This window comes from Marmota marmota, unplaced genomic scaffold (genome assembly GCF_001458135.2).
Source record: "Marmota marmota marmota unplaced genomic scaffold, marMar, whole genome shotgun sequence".
Lineage (NCBI taxonomy): Eukaryota > Metazoa > Chordata > Mammalia > Rodentia > Sciuridae > Marmota > Marmota marmota.
Genome location: NW_026000026.1, coordinates 44,619,949 through 44,643,981, shown reverse-complemented (window position 1 = coordinate 44,643,981; position 24,033 = coordinate 44,619,949). Strand labels below are relative to the sequence as shown.

Sequence of the window (24,033 nt, the reverse complement as noted above, 5' to 3'; positions counted from 1 at the left end):
CACATGATTTTTTTCTTCCATCGTTTTTTTCTTTATAGGAAGAATTTTCATCTTTTGAAGAAAAATTCAAAATTATTGAGAGAATTGAAAAACCTGGACTCTCGCCAGTGGTATGTGAAAGTATATCAGACCACCTTTTCCAGTTCACCTGTGTATGTGTGCTTAGAACCCATGGGTAGTTCTGTAACCTGGAATCTGCTGACATTTGCCCCGTCAAACCTTTGATATTTATACCCTTTAGGAATAACTCACATTTGTTACTCTAAGAAGAGGTCAGGGCTCCCACTTAACCTCTGCTTTTGATTGAATACCTTTCTATGTCGCAGTCAGTGGACATCCATTCTCATTTATTCTCTGCAACTGTCTCTTTTTCTAATAAGAAAGTAGATATTTACCTAGATTAAACAAGTCATAATCACCTATACCATATTATTTGAAACCATATGAGAGTGACTTCATAGTCCTTGCTGTGCAACCTGCACTGGCATTCTGTAGTCTTGGCTTTAAAACGTTGGAAAGGTTAGAACAAGCATGTTGAAATTAATAACTCTCTATTAATGTCTCATTTTCAAAGCTGGTTACATTCTCAGATCTACCCTTTTTTCTGTACAATATCAGAATCATTTCTAGAAAGGAGTTCACAATCATGAACAGTTTTTGATTTGGGGAAATATGTGCTTCCAAAACCACCTAAGTTAAGAATATAATCCTCAGCATTTGACAGATACTTGTTAAGTCTTGAATAAACGGATTCCTTAATGTTTAGTTAAAAAAAAAAAAAGCTCTTCAAAAATAACAACAACAACAACAAAACCCTTTGCTTATTCCCCTTTAGAAATATCTTAATGTTTCATTGGCACTCAAATTTAGGTTGTTTTCCCCAGGCTTGTTTTTCAACTCTTCCCACTATATTTTATTTTCCTACATTTTTCTTACTCCTTCTTAACTCACAGATTTGTAAATATATTTGAGCTTAATGTTTTCAAAGGATGCTTAAGAAGCAAGAAGGAAAATAAATGACAAAGGCCGGCTTTATCTTTATGGGTTCTATCCTGGCATTTGGAAAAATAAGCAAAGCTTTTATTTTATTCACTTAATCATTCATTCACTCTCTGTGGTGCTTCCACTTTAAGGCACTTGATTCTCTTGCCTGGTACTTACAGGGAGGAGTTATGACCTGCTAAACAAATATTTTCACCACCCTGTGTTTAGATGGCATTCTTATGATTTTTATAGTTTATTTTAGAGTTCTGTTCGAACTCAAAGTGACACATAATTAAATTTTATTTTCATACAACTTCTTGGTTCATGTCACTATGATTGGCCTGTTAGGTTCACAATTGTGATTCTTGTGGTTTGAATTTCTTTTTTCTTTCTTTTTGTTCTTTTGGTATCAGGGATTAAATTCAGGGGCACTTGACCACTAAGCCATATCCCCAGACCTGTTTTGTATTTTATTTAGAGACAGGGTCTAACTAAGTTATTTAGCATTCGCTTTTGCTGAAGCTGGTGATCCTCTTGCCTCAGCATCTTGAGCTGCTGGAATTACAGGCATGCACCACTGTGCCCTGCTTGAATTCTTAAACTAGGTATAAATGTAAGAAGTAGTGAATTCCAGTTTTAATTTTCTCTTAAATACTTGAATTAAAGTATTTTAATTGAATTAATTTTAAAAGGTCCATTTTTATGTCACTGAGGACCAAGAAGATCAAATCATATTAAGCTTACTTATAGCTATGTGTCCTTTCTCTCTTTCAGAAACATCTAGAATTAAGATTCGAGTCTGTGTGGGAATTAGAGGCTATTGGTTTTCTTTTTCTTTTCTCCATTATTCTACCTCCCCACATTGCCTTCATTACTCAGGACTTCTTATAACCTACACATTGAGGAATGAACTATTTCATGTATGTTTTCTGAGTCTCGGACATGCCAGGATAGCTGATCTGAGGCAATATGAGAGCCTTTTCTTCTAGGTGGCTTTACCACTCTCTGGAGAGTGATAAATATTTTAGTATTATGGAATAGACAGAATTAAAAAGAAAAGAAATATATAGGATTAAATGATTTATTTATAGTTGTACCTGGGGAAAGGAACCTTACTCGGGCCTGAAGGCATTAGCTCATTGTCATTGTAAATGTCTTTATTTCCTGATTTATTAAGTGAAATCTATAGTGAAAAATTTGAGCTTAAAGAATTTTTTAAAACTCATTAGAGATGAAGAATCTGAAGTGTTATTCTTCAGATAGCTCTTTATTGGATTCATTTTCCTGCTTCTTGTTGTTATTTTCTCTCTAGAGGAATACAGATCAAGTTCTCTGGAAATTTTCCTTGAGGGGTTTCTTCTGAAGGACTCAGGGATTTACTTCCTTCTTCCTCTTGTGCTTCAGTATTAAATACTTAAATATTAAATACTGAAGTATCCCAATCTCAGCTTTTTAAGTATATGCTGAATTACTCCCTGCTCCTTAGTATTAAGTGAATACATTGGTATCTTGTAATTGTGGCCAATTTGTGGAGTGTTAATGCACTTTAGTTGCATGAGGTACAATTGAATTAGCTCCCTGGGGTGCTGTTGCAGTAAAATATGGCTTTGGATAGCTGATTGGCAATTCTCTGCCCCTTGATTAACCTTCACTTAAAACCCCAACTCCTGGATTTAGTGTCTTCTTGACATCTAAATGTGTATCAACTTATTTTAAGGTAAAGTGTATTTTCAAAGTTCTTTTTTAAAAAACTGGAACTAATTCTGAGATTCTGTAGCTATAAGAAATCTAGACTGTCCTGTAGGTTGGTCAGATTGTAGGCAAGAACATACTCTGTCCCTCAACTTTCAGGAAATTTCTATTTCTGATATTAATGATTTCTATTTTCAAGGCTTAGATTCTTCTTAACATGTTTTTAGGAAAGGGAGAATCTGTCATGCTACTGCGGTCTATAATACTATGAAGTTAACAATAAAGATAGTTACATCTAATAGTATGATGAACATACATACAAATCACAGTGGGCCTTCTTTTTAAGTACGAATGTCTTCTTGCCACCATCTGGTGAGGTGGATGTTAAAATCATGTTTTTCTTTGTTTGGCTGTTTAACATGACAGCACAAGGAAATAGCTATTCTGGTCTCTTCCTAATAAGAAAGAAAAATGCATTCTAATGAGGAAGGGGAAATTGTTGATTTTATGTTTGTGTGTTCCTGAATTACCTGTTCCTTCATGCATTGGTTGTGCAGCTTATGGATATGAAGTGCTGTTGATGTTGTAATTACCATTTCAAAAGCCTGGCTCTAATAAGGCCAGACACAGTGTCTGCATCCTAGCAGGCTCTCTGCGGTGCTAACATTTTGGAGGATGTGAAATTTGATGAATGTTTACAACTAAAGGTCACCTTTCCTCACACCCACATCAGTCAGACCTTCATCCCAGCTTAGTTCTCTGTGCTCTACCATTGAGTTAATTAGGACTCAAGGACCCAGGAGCCGCTATAATGGAAAAAGCCTGGACTTTAAGGAGAATAAGCAGAAACATTTCAGATAAACCTGAGGCTGTTTTATGTATGTAGCGTCTATAGAACAGGGAGAAACTAAATGTCAAAGACTTTTAAATATATATAGAGAGAGCTATAGAAAGAAATTGAGTAACTGTATTTTTTTATCCTTTAGTTGAGACAGTCCTTTAGGTCAAAGGTTAGTTTATCTATTATCATTGCCATCTGAGATAAGCCAGTAATATTCTAGGTGCTTTTTATTGGTGTTCTCTGTCACTCAGGGCAACAAATAGTATGGCAATTTCAGGGGCTCCTTACTCCATGAGGACAGGCTTCCTGTTTGGGAGCCTCTTTAACATAAAAATCCTCCCTTCTTGTAGCTACCTGTTTCCATCATAAGTCACACCCCACAGGGCATGCTCATGCAATTTCTTGCTTTCCTGGTAGCAGCAGGACAGCATGTATCAAAAGCTTTAACAATGGATAGGCCCCAAGAAATTCTATTTCTATGAATTTATTTTAAGGACAACAAAAATCTTGTGAAACTATCATCAAGATTAAAGATTAATTTCAAAAACATATTAAAGATAATGCAGAAATATCTTTTAAAATATAAATACCCTAGGGGCTGGGACTGCAGCTCAGTGGCAGAGCACTTGCCTTGCACATGTGAGGGACTGGGCTCAATTCTCAGCACCACATATAAATAAGTTAAAAAAAAAAGATTCATTGACAACTACAAAAATATTAAATAAAAAAATATAAATACCCTAAATGAGGATTTGTGTTATGGTTTATTAATATAATACAATGTTGTATAGTCATGAATAACTTTATTGTAGAATCCTATGATCTAAAATTGGCACACTTACAAATAACTAAAACAGTAAATTTTGTTATATATCTCTTACCACAATTTTTTAAGTGTCCATAAGTATTTTTTAAAATTTTTTTTAGTTGTAAATGGATACAATATCTTTATTTATTTTAATGTGGTACTCAATTCTGAACCCAGTGCCTCAGGCATACAAGGCAAGTGAGCTACCACTGAGCTACAACCCCAGTCCCGAAAGTGTCCATAAATATTTTAAGTGTAAAAATTAGTTACAAGACAGAATGTAGTAGTTTCTCACATTTTATATTTTTGTGCAGAAATGCATTCTAAAATGGTAATAGCTATATTCTTTGCTTATATGTTCAAATTATAAGTCTTTTTTCCTTCTTTTCTAGTTTTTCTAATTTTTCCTCTAAATGTTTATTACATGAAAACTATGGGGCAAAATGAATAGTTATCTAAATGACTAGAAAGAAAAAACTTTCCTTCTCTAATTATTTATATAGCTTTTCAGTTGAGCTTCATTACTCATGCTTATGAAGTGGAAAAATAACCCATACAGAAGGAAATATTAGAAAATTTATTTAAAAATGGAGCACAATTCTAGCAATATGAATGTTTAATCAGATTAGATTTTTGAGATATTAAACAATTAGACAATAGAAACATTTCTGTATTGTTTAGGCACTTGATATTTTTTCTTATGAGATTTTTCAGACTATTAGCAAAAGTGAGGAGAAGGGTAGAACTGCTCTGGAAGTGGTATTCTAATACTAAAAAAACAGAAAAGAAACTATAGTAAAAGTCACGGATGGTACTGTTACCGCTGTTGACCAGTGACAAGAGTCCTTGCTTCCCCAATGTTGAAGTATAACACCAGAGAAGCACGCTGAGGCAAGTTTAGAGTGGAAAATAGAAGTTTATTAAAGGACAGCAGAAAAGACTTTCCAGGTGGAAGAAGGGGACCCAAAAGATGGAATCCTGGAAGTGCGGTTGTTTCCCCTTTTTATAGTTTTCCGTGATGGAATGTAGGTGGGAAGGGCCAAGGTGTGGGACACAGGTGGGCCAAAGAAGTAATCTGGGCAGGAAGGACTCCTGAGGCAGCATCTTCAAGTTTGCTGCTCATTAACATTTCTTTGGGATGGGCTATCTTCAAATCTGCTGGGGCTGTTCATTAACATTTCTTTGGGATGGGCTATCTTCAAATCTGTTGGGGGCTGTTTCCTGGACTTCATTAACATTTCAAGAGTTGCTCAACTTTTCCGGGAATTCATTCTCATGGCCTCCATTTTAGATTTCACTCGATATTAGACCCGATTTACCTAACTACACTGACTACCTAACTTTAAATCTGGCTTCAATACCTCTATTTGAATAAAAAGTGTTTCCATCTCCTCTTTATCACCAGATTCCTTGACAGTGGTCTACTTATTCTGGCACTTTATTCCACAGTATTCATAGAAAGTGGTTATTAAGACATTCAAATATACCATCATTTATCTGGTCAGTTTAGCAGAGATTTAGCTGAGCTCCAACTATGTTCAAATCCTAGGCTACACGTACAAAAGATGAAAAAGCAGGGATTGTTTCTTCAAAATGCATATCATGTTCACTTGCTTTAACAGTAAACTTTCCAAAATCTATCATGGAGCAAAATGATAAAGGATTTATGTGACCAAAAAAGGTTTCCTTGGACAGCTCTTCCCCTTACCAGATACCCTCAGAATTCAGCAGACAGGGGTGGTACATTCTTTCACAAAGAAAATACCTAAGTATGTGCTGCTTGGAAGAAGTTTCTCTTTCTCCTAAAGTCATATCTTGGCATATCTTATAGAATCAAGGACCTACCAAGTGTAGAAAGTGACTCAAGGTGTAGAAAGTGACTACCTGTGGGTATGCTGGGGTATGCTGGGATATGCACATATATCTACTCATAATTGATATCTATTTGAAATGCTTTAAAAGATGATATTATTTAACAAAAATGAAAAGAATTTACCAAATGGTATGCTCTAACATGCTGTGGTTCAGTATATTTAATGTCTGAGTGTATAGTCTAGGAAGGAGACTGCCTTGATCTAGTTCCTAGTCCCATTGCCCTTAATGCTTTTTATTTAAATTCCTTTGTCTCCTTCCAACCACTTCTGCAAGGCAGGTGATATGATAATACTCTCTCTCTCACACACACACACACACACACACACACACACACACCCCTCCCCTGGAAACATAAGTCTAAAGGAAAATATTTCTCCAGAATATGAAGAGTTCAAGGTAGATAAAATGGATGCTTTATTTACCAATGAGCTATATCCCCAGCCCTTTTTGCAAAGAGTATCCCCAGTTGCAAAGAGTAAATGAGATCAGGAAGTTCTCAATAGATGTGAGCTCAATAATGGGAGTTATGCTGATTTGGGCAACAAAATAAAACTTTATACATGAGAAGTCTAACTCCTTTTAATTTAAAAATTTAACAGCCGTGAGACACACAAAATTGCAGTGTTTTACATTGCCGAAGGTCAAGAAGACAAGTGTTCAATCCTCTCCAATGAAAGAGGAAGCCAAGCATATGAAGATTTTGTGGCTGGTCTTGGATGGGAGGTAATTACTTTCATTCAATAGGTATTTATTGACTAACTATATTTACGAATGTATATAAGCTAGATATTAATTACATATGGTTTTGCATGTGTTTTTATAGTCAAATATAGCCTAACTATACTGACTACCTAACTTTAAATCTGGCTTCAGTACCTCTATTTGAATAAAAAGTGTTCTCTAGTTCAGGAACTAGAGAACATTGAATTTGACATCTTCTATTAGTTGCTGTATACGTGAACTTTTAGTACTTTATACATGAACTTTTGTTTCCCCTTAACTTTCCACTTTGTATTTTTTCATTTGCTTTGTATCAAAACAGAATAGTCAGAGGGACTCACCGAGTCATAGGTGGTTTATAGTAAGAAAAAACAAATATGGGCAAGGAAACAATGGTTTGGGCCATGAAATGGAGCTTTTAGAGAACAAATCAATAACTTGGCAAATAAAAAGATGAAGGAAGAGTTGGATGAAGTCAAAAGTTGAAATGAAAATAAAATATAATAGCTATGGTGGCTTACCCATCAACTTTTTTCCCCTAACATAGTTCCCCAGGATGATTGATAACTGAAAATTTTGTAGGTTTTTTTTATTTTTCTTCTTAAAAAATTGGGGGGTGGGCGCCACTGGGGATTGAACGCAGGGATGCTTTATTTACCAGTGAGCTATATCCCCAGCCCTTTTTAATTTTTTAATTTTGAGACAGAGTCTCGCTAAGTTGCTTAGAGCTTCACTAAGTTGCTGCTGCTTTTCTCAAACTTGTGATCCTCCTGCATCAGGGATTACAGGCATGCACTACAGCAGCCAGCTAAAAAATATATTCTCTCTCTCTCTCTCTCTCTCTCTCTCTCTCTCTCACACACACACACACACACACACACACACACACACACACATCTCTCTCCCCTAGAAACATAAGTCTAAAGGAAAATATTTCCCCAGAATATGAAGAGTTCAAGGTTGATAAAATGGAAATCAAAATATCTAAAATAATTTTCTTCCTTTTGTTTTGGTTTCCTAGTTATCTGTGGTAAGGAGAAACTCTGGGTACATAAGCACAGCTTATCTCTGAGAGTTCAGTGTTAGCAAGGGGACTCTTATAGAACTAGGGTCAGGGCAAGACCACACCAAGGTTAGGATCATACGCTTTCTGAAGAGCCAAGTAGGTTTTAGTCTAAGAGCTATTGCACTTCCAATAAATCTTTGTTGTTCTTGCTGATAAGGTTACTTCTTATTTGTCATAGAATATATTTGTTGTTTAATTAATATAGTTTTTAAATCATACATTCTCAACTAAGAAAACAAAACATTAATCCAGAATGTATGTAGATTGTTATTTGGCACAGAAGAGACTTCTCTATTTCTTTCTTGTGTGTGTGTTTAGAAAAAATACTGAAAGAATGATAAAGAAGAATGATAAAGAAAGAATCATTGGTGACCCTGAGTCCCGGGAGCCCACCACACAGGGGAAACGGCTGTGTGTTGAAAGAAAAATGGGACAAGATAAAAGATGGTGTGTTGTAAAACCACACACAAGACTATACCTCCTAGCTAAAAAAACCATATCTTTCCCCCAGAGGTTTCCTCTTCCCCCAACAAATTAAAAAATTAGATTTAGGTACAAAGTGAGCATTCACACCATAACTTAAAATGAATTATGACTCATAAACTTTTGGCAATGGTATAAATTGTGATAACCCTTTGGAGAAACAGTTTAGTGATAGCTACTAAATTGTGTAATATCTGTACCCCTTGATACAACATCTTAGAAAAACACTCCTTTGAGTGTTCCGTCTGGTTTGAAAAAACAAAAAGCCCCACAAATCCATCAGTGGAGAAACTGTGTGTGTTTGTGTGTATATGTATTGGCCCCAGAGTGCAAGGTTCTTGGTACTGGCATTCTGATATCCCAGAGAGAAGCCATAAAATGCTTCTTTAAGTGAAAAGGTGAAGGTGTAATAAGATATTTTGAAAAAGAGAAAGAGACACCAAAATCACATACCTTTAGTTATAATATGTTGCTATGGTTATTCTGGTTTATTAGTTATTGTTAATCTCTACTGTGCCTAATTTACAAATGAAACTTTATCAAAGGTATATAGGGGAAAATACTAGTGTATTGTAGGGTTTGGTACTGTTTGTACTTTTAGGTATCCACTGGGGGTCTTGGGACATAGCTCCCAAAGGTAAGTGGGGACTCCTGTGTATATTTGTATGCCTATATGGAAAAATTTAGAGAAATATATACCAAAAATAGGTACCAGAAAGTTAGAGAAATATATACCAGAACTTTGATAGTAGTTTTCTTTAGATAGTAGGAATATGGAGCAATTTTAATTTTAATGTTCTTTGTTTCTTTAATATTTTAGCATTGGCTAATTTTGTTTTATATTGTAAGTTTGTATTCAAAAAGATATGAAGTGAAAATCATTTTTTTTTTTAAATTCACATTCACAACTCAATTTTGACCCTCAGTCTTTTCTTTCTATGTGATCTTTATTAGGTGGATCTCTCCACCCACTGTGGGTTCATGGGTGGCCTTCAGCGCAATGGCAGCACTGGTCAGACAGCCCCTTATTATGCTACCTCTACTGTGGAAGTGATTTTCCATGTTTCCACTCGGATGCCATCAGACTCAGATGATTCACTTACCAAAAAGGTAAGGGCCCTCATTGGGGACCATCCTTAGCTCCTCTGGTATATAGGGGATGCCCTCTTAGGACGGGACTAAGACCAGGTCCTGAAGCTCTGAGACTGCTTTCCTTGGGACTCAACTTCAGTGTTGCTCTTCCCCAGGCTACACTTGTGGTGAATCTAAAATCCAACTTGGCACAAACTTAAGACCCAATATTAAGGATTAGGAAGAGGAAGGGTCTAAAATATTGCTATTTTGGGATCTTCTCTCATATTCATATCACCTGACAGAAAATAATATAGTTTACCTCATAAGCTGTTAAAGATTGCAATGTGTAATGGCCTTTGTGACAAAAGTATTAATGGTGCTCTGGGAAAGAAGCCTGCCACCACCACAGGCTTGCTAGGAGTGAGTTGGTAGCATCTGCCAAAATGAGGAATACAGATGAGCTGCTGCCTAGCCATCCATTTTTGCTGTTGGGTACCTTTCATTCTCCTTGAGCTTTGGCCCTATGGTCAGTTTTCCCTGTAATTCAAAGGAAACCTGGTGCCCCAAGTGAACTCACCCAGGGAAACATGGTCCTTTACCTTCCAACCACCAGGCTGTTCACCTCAGGTGACCCTGTGTTAGGAGTGAAGAGCACCTTAATAGAAAAAATACTTTAGTCTGATAAGGAAGCCACTCCTGTAAGTTTCCAGATGAGAGAAACATCCCAGAACAGCTGTGATTTGTACTCATCTGTTCTCATGCAAGGAACTGAGTATAGCACCTTAGGTGCTAAGACCAACAAATGGGGAGTCTAAGGATGGGGTTAGAGCCAGACTCTGCAGACAGGTGGACCTGAGCTCAAGTATGTGTTGAGTTATTTTATCCACCTGGGCCTGTTTTTCATCTATTAAATAAGATTAAAAGCAGAGCCTATGCCCCAGGGTAGTTGAGCAAAGTGAATGAGAGGATGCTCTGTAAAATTCAGCATGGTACGTGCGTGGTAAGATCTCTGTGACCATCAGCCCTTGGCTTTGCCCATTGGTTTAACTGATTGTTTTCCCCTCCCCCATTAGTCAGATGAGCAATAGCTGATAGGTCCTACTGTACCTTTTATATTTTATTTCTCTGTGGTTTTGTTTTTTCACCATTGCAGCAACAGACATCTGGACTATGTACCTGGTATACATGAAGCAGTGCATGTGGGGTATCAAAACTCAAGTCATGGCTCAATCACAGAAAACTTTCATAGTGATCAAGTATCTCAGATGTGTGTAAAGCCTGATTTGCATTGAGAAACTTATCAGGCTTTCATCCCTCAGTCCCACATGGTTTAGTGTCTTTCAGAAAATGAGAGCCCCACAACAAAAGGTGTGGGCCACATTCTGTTTCCCACAGGCATTGGAGGAACTACCTCCAAGTCTTAGGTTCTGATGGCTTCCCCTAGTGGAAGGGACTTCATCCCCTGGGACCTCTCTGGTATCTCAAAGTCTAGTGCAGCTTACTGAGCCCTGAAGGCATGATCATGTTTGTTTGTTTTTAAGTTGAGGTACCTTGTAAATTTATGCTACTCTGCAAATGTGTCACCATATTCTATTAATTTTCTTATGGTAGAAAGCTATTTTGTTAAAAGATAACAAAATATTTTGAAGGTATTTCTTTAAGTAAAGAGGCATGGTTTTGTTTTGTTTTTATGAGAAAAGACATACTGTTTTCTTGACCAAAATGTCATGCTATAAATAATGTTCCAAGTCTTGGCCTGGTTGAAAGATTCCCTACTATAATAATCAAAATTCAGCTGATACCTTTTGCAGCTCTAAGGTTTAGCATCATTAGCAATAAACTCTCTACAACAGGATGTCTCACAGCTAGACTAAAAATCATAGTAACAAAGGCCCACAGTTCCTTGTCTTATTCTAACTAAATTGTTCCTACAGCTTAAAAATGAGCTGCAAAATTCTAAAGTGATTCATGCTCTCTTCTGCCCCTGTCATGGGGGGACTTTTTCAATTCTGCAATCCGGTTGCAACCCCATACTGAACTCTTGATCCTTCACTGCAGATATTTGTTAGCTCTAGCTAGATTAGATTTTTCACAGCTAATCTAACTGCTGTAGGGGTTTGCAGAGTGGGGACAGAGCTGTGCTATTGGATTTGTCCAATTCATTTGACTCCAGGACTATAATTGCACTTATGTCTTACAAGGCTTTTATAGCCTCAGGCTGGCCAGCCGCATAAAAAACAAATTGGCAGTGATACAGTACGAGTGAAAAGGGATGAAAGGCCCACATTATCAGTCTCCAGGCAGTGCTGTTCTGGCAGGAAGTTTCTTGGTTAATTTACAAATAAAACTTAGATTTTAGGATGGGCACACTGTCAGCTGAACAATGGGGATGTCAGGCTTGACTGTTACTTAGTAAAAGTAGCAGCCGGGCCCACTGAGGAGCAGGAATTCTTCAATCAAACAGACGACTCCTTCTGGAGCCAGCTGGCGATGTAATGCAATTAGTAGGGAAAGGAGGTCAGCCTATTAGGTGTGGACCATGACCAGTGTCACCAGTGGCGTGCAGCCTGGCAGCAGCAGGCACAATGGCTCGGGTGGAGGGACTTTAGAACTCTATCAAGACAAGAAGTGGCAGCACATGGGCTTGATTTCTTGAGACTGAAGAAGTGGGCATTTGTTGTAAGCCCAATGAACATTAGGGCATTCTGCAGTCTGTTGTGCAGTGGAAGCAAGGACCAGTGTGAATGCCAGCTCCATGCCAGTAGGAGACTCATCAGTCTCCCCCTGAATCACACACACATCAGATCAACTTGACTTGTGTGCCCTGAGCCGAATGGCAGGTGGGTTTCTAATTGGAGGGCCCCTAATCAAAACTCTGCAAAACTCACAAAGTAACATACTAAAATCTCCTTTAAATAGAGTAAGACTTTAAGGTTTCTAGGGTTTTTGTTATGTTATAACATGGTGAACACTTTGTCCAGATCAATTTTATTTGTCTTACCTACTTGTGTTCTTGTCATAGGCAGAAGAGGGTGTAATTTTGCTTTATGCTCTAGATTTATCAGCCAATTGGTCCCATGGCCTTAGCTTTTAGTTTTGTGATTTAGTTAATTAAATTGTAATGCTTCCAGAAGTCTGAGGTGCATGACATTGAAAGCAGCACTGAAATGATGAGTACTGCATTATTATCGCACAAAAACAGCTCCTCCTAAATTACAGAATCACCGCACTAGAAGGAAGGGTCTATTAGTGGGATACTAATCCCCTGTGTTGTGGCTCTAGAATACAGTTGCAAATAAAATTAGGAGAGGCTTACTTGGGTTATGTGATTGAGTAACCAGTTTATAAAGGAGAGAGTAACAGCGAAATTTCAGCAATCACTGTTATCACTTCAGTTACAGTGGATCAAAGAGCTACACAGGTATTAGATGCTGGCATCCAGAGTAACATCCCAAGTTTTTGGTAGGTGAGCTGTTCCCATTCAGATGTTTGTGCCATTGTTATACCAATGGGTCCCAATGTCACCGTCTTTTCAGGATGAGGGCTGCAGTTCTGAGCTCCAGAACAACCCCATTTCTCAAGATTAACTTCTAGTGCTCCAAATTCCTGTCAGAGTTTCAGTTAGATACTATGCGCATTTCTCGTAAAATGTGGAAACCTGCCTATCTTGCTTGTGTTGTTGACAGTGTTGGCTGCTGTGTTTTTACTCTAAAAAGAATTAGTTGTAGGAGTCTGTTGTAAGGTCCTCACATAATTTATTAAGAAGGAGAAAGAAGGCGAAGGTATAGTATCTAAGATGGAAGTAGAGCTTGGGTGTAGCTCAGGGGAACAGCACTTGCCTAGCAAATGTGAGGCCCTGGGTTTGATCTCCATTCACTATAAAACAATGAAATGAAATAATGATGGGAATGAAGTGAGATGTCCAGGGTTACCAGGGCTATTATGAGAATCCAGTGTTGTCTTTTTTGTTTGTTTGTTTTTTGTTTTTTAAACTATTTGTGTAATGGGCTGGATATGCCTTTTGCCTGCTCTTATTTTGGCTATAATATTTGTGAGGGGGCTGTGGGAGAGTGGGGAAAGAAGAAAAAGATGTACTGTAATTTTGAATTTAGAAAGTCATCATCTACATCAAGCGTTCAACTCCTGCAATTGCACTTGTCCTAGAGCCCATCCTCAGACACAATTGAATCATGCACCCTCAGTGTAGGTATGAAGGGACAGATGCAGATATTTTTTAAGTAATAACTTGTACAGTCATTCCCAGAAGTATGAGAGAGTGAAGAATAAGCAGACATCACAGCAAACAACTTCCCTTTGTAACCTTATAAATAGAAGAGAGGCCACATTAGAGTCACCTTGGATTTTCCCTTTGTGGCCAAATAGTCTGTAAAGAAAATAGTATTTATTCTAACATGTTTTAAATACAGAGTATTCCAGAGTATCTTTTTTTTTTTTTTTTTTTTTTTTTTGGTCTGAGACAAGACTGAAACACAATATCTCTATTTGGTCACTTTTGATGTTCCACTATTAGATAAGAAAACAAACAAACAAAAAAATGCTTGTTCGTGTTGATAGGTAATGTCCTGCTGCTGCTGCAAGTCAGAAACAGAAACTTCACCGGTCACAGTGGATGTCAAAAGGACTTTCACCAGTCAGCCTTCAGTTTTAGAATTCAGTTTGGTCCAACATTTTTATCTTTATAACCTAGTTTTTTTTGTTTTTTTTTTTTTTAGTCATGCTTTCAGGCTTCTCAACTGATGTCATATGCAGTGTTCTCCAGCTTGGTAGAGTGTGATTATCACTCAGGAGATTTACCAAGAGTATTCTTGGCTTTAACAAGAGTTGGACCCTGGAAAAACTCTCAGAGGGTCCTTTCCTGGACCTATCTGCTAAGGCCTCTTCAAAATGACTAGAAGTCTGTGATTTGTTTGGGGACTTTATAGACCCTTTATGTATGAGATGATAAAACAAGTGGGCAAAACTGCTTGAGTGATGGCAACAAAGCAGCTTTTGGTGTAGACTTAGATATCCAGGGAACAGAACAAATACTCTGAACCAGAAGCTCCAGCCAACGTTCCCAGGCCCACTCCACATGTATTGTTCACGCAACCTTGAGTAGGCACAACCTTTGACTTCTTGAGCACATGGTTCCTCCTGGTAAGAGGAGATAAAGATGGTGTAGTATACCTGAGAGAGTTAGTGGGAAGATTAAACACACTGTCTGTATGATAGGGAGCTTTTTCAATGCTAGGTTCTAGTGTTCCTATGAAATTTAATTAACATTTATTAGTTTCCTAAATAAAGATAATTTTATATGTTCTTTTTCTTAAAGATTTGTCACAAGACTAGTTTCTTTTATGTTTTTTAACAATTGTGTTATAATGCCTTATATTCTCTTATGTTTATATTCTTATTTTGTTAATAACCATTAAGAGGCTAATGTAATATGGATTAAAAAACTCGTATCATTAATTGTTTTTGAAACATACTCAGCCATATAAAGCATATGGCTTCAATGCAGAGGTACAATTCCATTTAAAAAATCCTTGAAAAGGTCTTGGGCCCATCCAGCCCACAACACATCCTCAGTGCTTGGATATGATTCTTAGTACCATATGTATTTCATAGAAGGTAAGTGGTATTTTCACAGAATTGTGCTTTTTAAAATCCTCATAGAAGACTTCAGTGTTGTAGCCTTTTAGGTAGTAAAAGTTTTTTCCTCTGTTTTATAATTCAATTTGTAAACCATGACCCCTCATAAACTGCTGTTATCACCTTGATTAATAAAGAGCCAATTTGCTGTTGCAGCTCCGTCACTTGGGGAATGACGAGGTCCACATTGTCTGGTCTGAACACTCCAGGGACTACCGCAGGGGTATTATCCCAACCGCCTTTGGAGATGTTTCAATCATTATTTACCCAATGAAGAATCACATGTTCTTTATAGCCATAACGAAGAAACCCGAGGTATGTTTTCTCCACGTTGTTGCCCAGACCATTTATCATATAATTCACTGTCTCAAAACATATGATAATGTTAAAGGGGACTTTTTTCCCAACTGCTAGATTTTTTACATATCTCCAAATTATATGTGCCATATAAGAATTTAATATGAATTGGGATTTGCAAAGTATCTTTCATTATAAGCACAAAATTCCATATTGTATTACTAGGCCTCTGAAAATCAAAGAAATTTATGATTTTTTAAAAAATATCTTGTTTTGAAAATTTTGTAATTTAAAAGATTATAATTTTAAATTTTGGACACATTGATTAATAATAACAGTTGAAGAAAGCCCATTTTCACAACTAGCATTTTAGGGATAAATGTGGATATAGAATCCAACTTTGTCTGACGAACCTGGACTATGCTAAGAGAGGTCAGTCCTGAAGGATAGCAGCCATGTCTGCAAAGAGACTTAGCCTCTACAGCACAGCCCATGTGATGGGTATTAACAATCGAAGCACCTTATCACAGAATCAATTCAGCCATGTCTGTTGGTATTGATCACCAGAATGGCTGGAACAATCCAATGGTCTGGATCCCATGTACTAAATTGGCTGCAGTTTTCATCCTTATCATGCCTTTAGTGGTATTTTAACAGTGCTTTATACAGTGATTTATTTTGGTTTTGTAATTATTAAGATGTTTTAAAAAATTTTTAAATTAAACATTTAGCATATTAAACCCACTCCTTAAGAAAAATGACCTCTATTTTTCAGTTTGATATTAAATATAATTTTTATTTTCATTCTAAATTGTTCTCCTGAAGGAGATCAAACTTACCATTCTAAAAGCTGTCTATTTTTAATATTCAAAATAATAAATCACTGAAATTTATTGTTCAAATTGATTTCAAATCTAAATTGTTACATTTGTAAGGGTTAAATAAGCTAATAAGGAAAAAGTGCTTCAAACTGTACCTGGTCCAGAGAAAAAGCTACTTTGTTAGCAGTTGTTGTAATTGTTATATCATTATCATTTCTATTGGTATTTTTTGTTACTCTCACAGGAATAAAATCAATAATGAATTCCAAGTTTAACACGTAGATTAATTCTCAAACTAGGTAAATGTGGGTCAGTTCCCACCAGGAAAGTCCCACTGTGGCTGATTCACAGCCTAATATAAGGAGAACTCTTTTTTATTCATGGAATAAAGATGCCAAAATTTTACATTGAATATTTGTATTATCTTTACTTGAGAGATATGAAGTTTGTGTATGTTTTCAGTCATACTATAAGGAAATGGCATGGTAGTCACATTTTTATTTGTTCACAAAGAGCACTACTTTAATTTTAAGAATTAAAGTGAAAATTTTAATATTACAGAACCAATAAATTTAGTATTTTGTAGCTTTCCAAACTAGAAAATATGTTTCTTTAATATTTAATTTGGATTAACTGGCTTTATTAATTCATTTTTCAATATGCCCTCTAGAAATGTCATTTAATGTCCTTAAAATGTTGTCTTTATTTTTGAAATAAATAACACAAAAGGCATTTCAATTTTCTTAATAGTGTCAAGGTGATTTTTTAAAAAGTAGTATAAAATGCATAAAAGCAATCTTTAACATACCTTTTAAAATTTCCTACAAAATGTGTGTAAATTTTATAAATTTGGTCATAAATTCTGACAAGGATGAATTGAGCAAATTGCTTTCTTAGTATTTTAATTCAAAAAGCCTAAAGGGAAGAAGAGAATAATGGGCAACTGGAAATTTAGTGTTATCCCTACATTTAAAGTACAAACCATTACAATGTAATAAAATTAATCCAGACATTTCCAGGGCAAGTGTGGCTGACCTTTTGTTCACCAACCACTGACCCCAGGGTGAATGCAAGAGGCTTTCGGAGGGAAAGTCTGTTTGTTTGGCTTCAGTCCCTGGTATTTAAATTGCATTCCCTAATCAAATGAAAAGGCTGTCCTCTCTATCAGGTTACAGAATCCATGGCAACATTTGGCCTTTTATATCCATAATGTTAGCCTTTTTGTTTGCATCTAAGTAGAGACACCTGGAGCAATGTTAACATTAACCGATTTAGCATTAATAGCTTCATTATATAAGAATTTCTGATCAGATAGCTGTTACTTTTGTTATATTGCTTCAGCTTGTATTGTTGTCATTTTTTATCTCCCTGCTTGGCAACCAGGCAATGATTTGCAAATTTTTTTTGTCTTGATTAATTAAGCAATATAATTATCAGTAACCGTGATGCAGTCTTTGCTCAACAAAGCTTCTAAGAGAAAACAATGGTAAGTCTGTTAGTATGAATGCATTCCACGCGTCCCAGATGCATGAGGATATTATGGACAATGAGGGGAAAGGCCGCCTGTGAGCGAGGACAAAGGGTGCCACGCAGACTCTACACACTGCACATACCGCCAGGGACATGCTGCGGGCTCCCTGGGACACAGCCGCCTCGTTAGATTACAGCTAGTCAGCAGAGATTAATTCTCAGCCATTTGGTGCAATAATTTACCCATTCCCCAGTCTTTTAACTAGTGCTCTGTACTATAGAAGTGAAGGCTTTGTACTCAAAAGGTTTATTTAACCTCGCCTACTTTTACATGTCTCCACCAAAATCATTATTTTTGTCTAGAGATTGTAATGATGCAGCTGGTTGAAGTTGAGGAATATTCCTTTTAGGAAGACAGCCTATATGTAAGTTTCAGAAATAGTAGGCGGAGTCAAAGGCTTTCTCATAGCACCTGTGTATTTCATCTGAAGACAGTATGATCTGGTGGTCTAAATATATTTATTTTACTGATCTCTGGTCAACCATACTTCTCTCAGAATGATTTTAATCCTTTTTTAGGAGAGGGGGGAACCTCGTCAGTAAACAAAAGTCCTGCTTATTGGATAGAGTCATGCATATTCAAATTGTACTTTCATTCACTCAGTCTCATTAATAGCGTATATAATAATGTAGGGCTATTTGTAATACAAGCTCACAGGCAGCATTGCTTCCAAGTCCTTTGAAATTCAACATATTTTGCTTTTTTCATTCCATACACCTCCCTTAAATATACCAATTATGTGCCTGGCAGAATTGGCCTCTTAATAATATACAGCATTTGTGAAATGTTATGTTGAATTGTGAGTGTGCTTGTGGGAGTACATAAACCCCTCACGGCTGAAGGGGCCTGCTTACTTTTTGAGCGTTGTATTGAACTCCTTTTTTAATTTTTTTTTTTAAAGCAGCATGCTTTGAAGCATCATTTCATTGTTAAATCACTTTCAAAGTAAATCTGTTTCTATAAATATTGACACAGTTGTCCTTTGGTCAAAATGCATTATTGTCAGACTTAAGGGTTTTTTTTCCTACTTGTGTTACCAAGTCAGCTATCCAGGGAAGGCTGGCATGTGTGGCAGAAAGTAAGTGACTTTAAGGGGTTTGTGAAAATGTCCCATTCATTTTTTAGGAAAATAATTCACAAAGCCCCCTCACTACAGTAAGTACCCATATTGCTTTCCCTATCTTTCAATGTCTAGAAGGCGATATCAGTGTTTATATAGTGTTTGCCTTTATGAATTTGTGAGAGTTGTGGTATTTGGGGTCATATTTATCTCTGCCCTCATTAGTGACTGACTGGTAACCATCTGACCAAAGGAAAGATATTCTCAAGTAGCTTTGGCTAGGAATAAGACAAAAGGAAATTTTGGTAAAGAGTCCCTCCTCATCACCTCAACCAGAGTGTCACTTTTATTAATGAAAAATGAATTGATGTCCTCCACACTCTACTTACTCACCTTGGTAGATGTGGCATGGGAGAAAAAATAATGATGATTCAATCATTTCTGAGAATATAAGAAGGAAAGGATAATAGAAGATGAGACCTCAACAATCCAATTCCAAGGCGGCCGCTAGGGGGTGGGTGTCTTGGGCAGGTCTCTGAATTTCTCTGGACCTTTGTTTTATCAACTGTAAAATTCAGGATAGGGATTAAGGCCTCTCTACAGTCCCTTCAGGGATTAAAAAGCTGATTGGGTTCTCTTGTCCTAGATGCCCAGAACTTTTCTTAATAGGGTTCTATCCAAATGATATCTGACCCTCTTGCAGCTTTGGCAATATTTGTATGTGTACGCACATGTACAGATACATAGTGGCCCTGGACATGTATCCCTCTTTAGGATGACACAGTCCAGGACCTTTTTCTGGAGCACACACCCAGAGATGCTGGCAGAAGGCTAATGTGCCAGAAGTCTCAAGACTACTTGCATGTATGAGGTCAAGAGGAGCCTAGTGTTGGTATTTGTGTTTGAAAGGAACTATTTTTAGGTTACTCATGTGGCCTCTTTATATAAGGAGAGTATGTGACTTTGCAACACACGTAAGTTTCTTTTTTTTTTTATTTCAAATGTGTCGTTTTCTTAAATATCTATCCCAATCCCAACCAAATAACTTTTTTGAATTAAAAAATGAACTTTAAAATACTCTGGGGAATTCTAAGGGAAGTCAGTTAGCTTTTGAGTATACAAAGAAACATGTATTTGGAAAAGATAATTGAAAATTAGAATTTACTGAACAACTAAAATGAATTTTTGTGGTATGTTCTATTTTCATAATTTATTATTATTGCTATTAGCATTATTTTTAGTAAAGGAATGGCACTGGAAACTATATGAAAATGCATCTGTCATTTGCAGATGTTATATTAAAATCAAATATCTCTATAATTTATCACCACTTCTAGTTAGAGGAATTCTCTGGTTGCCAGGGATTTTTGTAATCCCTTTTGTCGAGTTTTTAAATGACTGAATCACCCATAAGCAGTTGCCAAAGAGTAATAAGGAACATTTATTTATATGATAAGCCTCAATATAGATGGAAGAAAATCTATTGCTTGTTAGTAATTACCTCCTAGCTCCTGTTTTATCTTTCACAATAATTCAGCTTTTGAGAATTCCTTCTCAATTGGTTTTCCTCAAAAGTTGGGTATCATTCTCCTGTTTCTTACGTGGATTTTGGCATCTGCAAGTTCTTCAGACCCCTTCTCATGCAGTTCCCACTCACAGGTGCACAGGCAGCAGGCTGTTCAACTGGAGTGTTAGGAGCATATAGAATTCCATTGTGAAAAGGAAGCTAGACCTGCTGCCCTGGAATTAGAGAATTCGTCCTCAAGGATGTACTTTCTGAAATTTACTGATTTGTTGTTGTTAAGTTTTTTACTGTTTTTTGTTCTTCATGACTACTTTGATCAAAGCTCTACCTCACCAATTACTGGACTGCTTTTATTGAAGCCATAGCAAAGGAGCACTTATTTGTTTAAGAACATAATTTAAATAAACTTTGTAAAGCATGGTGTTACTAAAGGTAGAAGGAGGAAAGTGTTCTCCTTTCTTATATTATTTATTTGTTTGTTTTTAGTTATCATTGTTAACTGGATTTGACAATACCAAGCAATTTTAGACCACACATGGCTCCTTGACTTTCCTCTTTGGAATTAAGATGGCCCCCTTTCCCCCAGATTTGTTACAAGTTGAGAGAACTCATTATTAGTCTTCCTTAGTAGAATGAACAGTATCATCCTTCTGTGCTCCCATTTGAGTTTCTTCTGGTCTGATTGCTTCCTCTGTGCTATAGGCAGTGATATCAAAATGGCCTTGCCTCGTCTTTGTAAAACTATTCTTATTGGACAGTTTCTGGTTCAACTACTTACTTAAGGGCCATTTCCCTTATTAAAGTTTGGATTCTTGTCCTTGACACAAAGTCTAGCATGAAGCAGCCACAATTGCTCTAGCTTGCCTGCTTCCCAAGAGTATGACTACTGGATATTAACAAATCTGTTGTCTCTTCTCATGTTTATAGAATGAGATCTGTTGTGACTGTCTTTTGCTTCATGGAGATGACTGAAAGGCAGAGGTGAAAAGGTGATATAGGTACTGAGCAGGCTTCTGCTTCCATAGCTCTTCTTTTTGGTGGGTATGAGGAAATAATTCCACATAAAACACGAAGATTTTTAAAAACTACAAAGACTGGGCAAAGCCATTTTGATGTCCACTTTTCCCCCAGATTTGTTACAAGATGAGGATGGGAAGGAAGAGGCTACTTTAGTTCAGATAGGGGGTTTCCAATTTCCGGTCCCACCTGAAAGGTACCTTGGCAGGCATCACTCCCATCCTCGCAACAAGAAAACAACAAAATGAAAGTCAGCAACTCTTGTTGGATTCACCCTGGAATTGAAGTTTAGGGAAAACCCTTGACCCCAAATTGGAATGACAGACATGTAGATACAGAGAATTACAGCTTTCTAGAACAGAAGTCTAGGAGCAGAAACCCCTAGGGAATCAATAGCAGGATAGGAAAAGTTCAACTATAATTGACCAATTGCTATAGGTTTTTGGTATGGACAAGTCAAGTTTGAGTGAGGGACACTCCCTCTAGGAGCCCAATAGATTGTCACAATAAAGGCTAGAGGGAGAAAAAAAAAAATTCCTCATGCTTTGACAGAGGAGGGGAGAAGAATAGCTGTTTTCCAAAGCATTTTTTTTTTCTTCTTAATGAAGCCTGCTCTCAAGAGAAACTGTTTTCACAGAGCCTGTCTGACCTGGAAGAAGGGAAATACTCAACTCTAGCTCAAACTAGACTTCCTATCTCACCTAAGTGAGGGCCACCAAAAAAAAAAAAAAAAAAAACAACTGAGAAGTACTTGTGAAGGTCATGGCCAAGGGATACAGACTCACTAAAAGACCAAGATCTAATCCTAGATTCTAGAATGCACCTCTTCTTCCACGTCTTTCAGATGTGTATTATGCAAAAGTCCTGTTGATGTAGGGGTAAGACAAAAAAAAAAAAAAGCAAGGACATTCAAAGAAATTTTAGCTTCTGACACCTATATCAACAACTGTGGAAAACAGTAAGGACAGCCTAAGTGCTAGCCAGAGAAATGTAAAATCTATTAAAGCCCAGTTTACTTCAGGTCCTCTTACCTGATATATCATATCTAGCTTTCACCAAAAAACTGCAAGGCATACTAAAAGACAAAAACCACAATTTGAAGAGAGAACAAGCATGAGAGCCAGACTCAGACTTAGCAAAGATTTGAGAATTATCAGACCAAGAATTTAAAATAATTATGATTAATATGCCAAGAACACTAATGAAAAAGTGACTAATGTAAGCAGATGTGGAAACTAAGAAATAATTAAAAGGAATGCTTAAAAACTGTATGACAGGAATAAAGAATGCATTTATCAGGCTTAGCTAACGTGGCTGAGGGAAGGAACTGTGAGTTTGAAGATGTATCGATAGAAACCTTGCAACTGAAATGCAGAGGAAAAATTGGGGGGAAAAAAGCATTGGAGACCTGTGAGATGTGGGACAATTGGGGAAAAAAAGTGTAACCTATACATATTGGGAATACAAGAAGGAGAAATAAGAAAACTTGAAGAAATGTTTGACATTATAATGTCAGAGAAATATTCAAAATTAATAGCAGAAACCAAACCGTAGATCCAAGAAAAACCTGGAGGATAAATACCAAAATATCTACACCTGGGCATATCATTTACTAAGTGGGGGGGGGGACAAAGAAAAATCTTGAAAGAAGCCAAAGTAAAGAAAAATACTACAGAGGAGCAATGATAAGAATCACATAGGATTTTTCCTCAGAAGCCATGTAAACAAGGAGAAAAAGTAGAATGATATATATATATATATATAAAGTATCGGAAGAAAAGAAACCACTACTCTAGAATTCTGCATCTAGTGCAATTATCATTCAAAACTAAAAGAGACTTTCTCAAATAATCAAAATTTGAGGGAGTTTGTGTTCAGTCGACCTTGCAATTAATGTTAAATTTATCAAAAAGAAGAAACACATTTGCATAAAGAAAGGATGAGATTTAGAGAAGAAATAAATGAAGTTTATTATTTTTCTTATTCTTAATTGGCCTGATAGATAATAGTGTGTTCCAAGGGCAAAATCTCACTCAAGTGGATATGAGCCTTAAAAGTCTGAAGAAAGATATTACTGTGGCCAGTCATAGGAAACATGTCAAGTCAGCAAGTGTTCAATGATTAGAGTTAGGTAACGAATGACAGCAATATTACAAGGATGATAATGAGGAATTGGGAATGGTAATTCCACTGCCTTTGAGTAGTGTAGTGGTTTTTGAAAGTGGACTTGGGTTAGTTATAACAATATTTTCAAACTTACAACAGCCTCCCAAAATAGTTTTAAAATATGAATTATAATATGCTATGAGAGAATTAAAAATGGAATTGTATAAAAATACTCATTTAATACTAGAGAAGACAGAAAAGGAGTAAAAGACAAAAAAAAAGAAACAAAAATTAAAATACCAAAACATACTATAGATTAATCTAACTACATCAATAATTTCTTTACCTGTCAATGATTAAATACATTAATTAAAAGACAGAGGGCTGAAGGTGTAGCTCAGTGTTAGAGCGCATGTATAGCATGAGCATACCTTGAGTTTAATCTCTAGCACCTAAAAATACCAAAAAAAAAAAAAAAAAG

At 36.5% G+C, this 24,033-nt stretch overlaps 1 protein-coding gene across 1 annotated transcript in view; it reads left to right on the top strand.

Moving 5' to 3' along the window:
• Nucleotides 1-24,033, top strand: part of Ralgapa2 (Ral GTPase activating protein catalytic subunit alpha 2) — a 293,361-nt gene that overhangs the window by 171,672 nt on the left and 97,656 nt on the right. The window contains exons 34-37 of the mRNA XM_048811857.1: nt 39-110; nt 6,800-6,923; nt 9,424-9,579; nt 15,352-15,510. Of these exons, the coding sequence (XP_048667814.1) occupies nt 39-110; nt 6,800-6,923; nt 9,424-9,579; nt 15,352-15,510 (511 nt within the window). The remainder of the gene's footprint in view (nt 1-38; nt 111-6,799; nt 6,924-9,423; nt 9,580-15,351; nt 15,511-24,033) is intronic.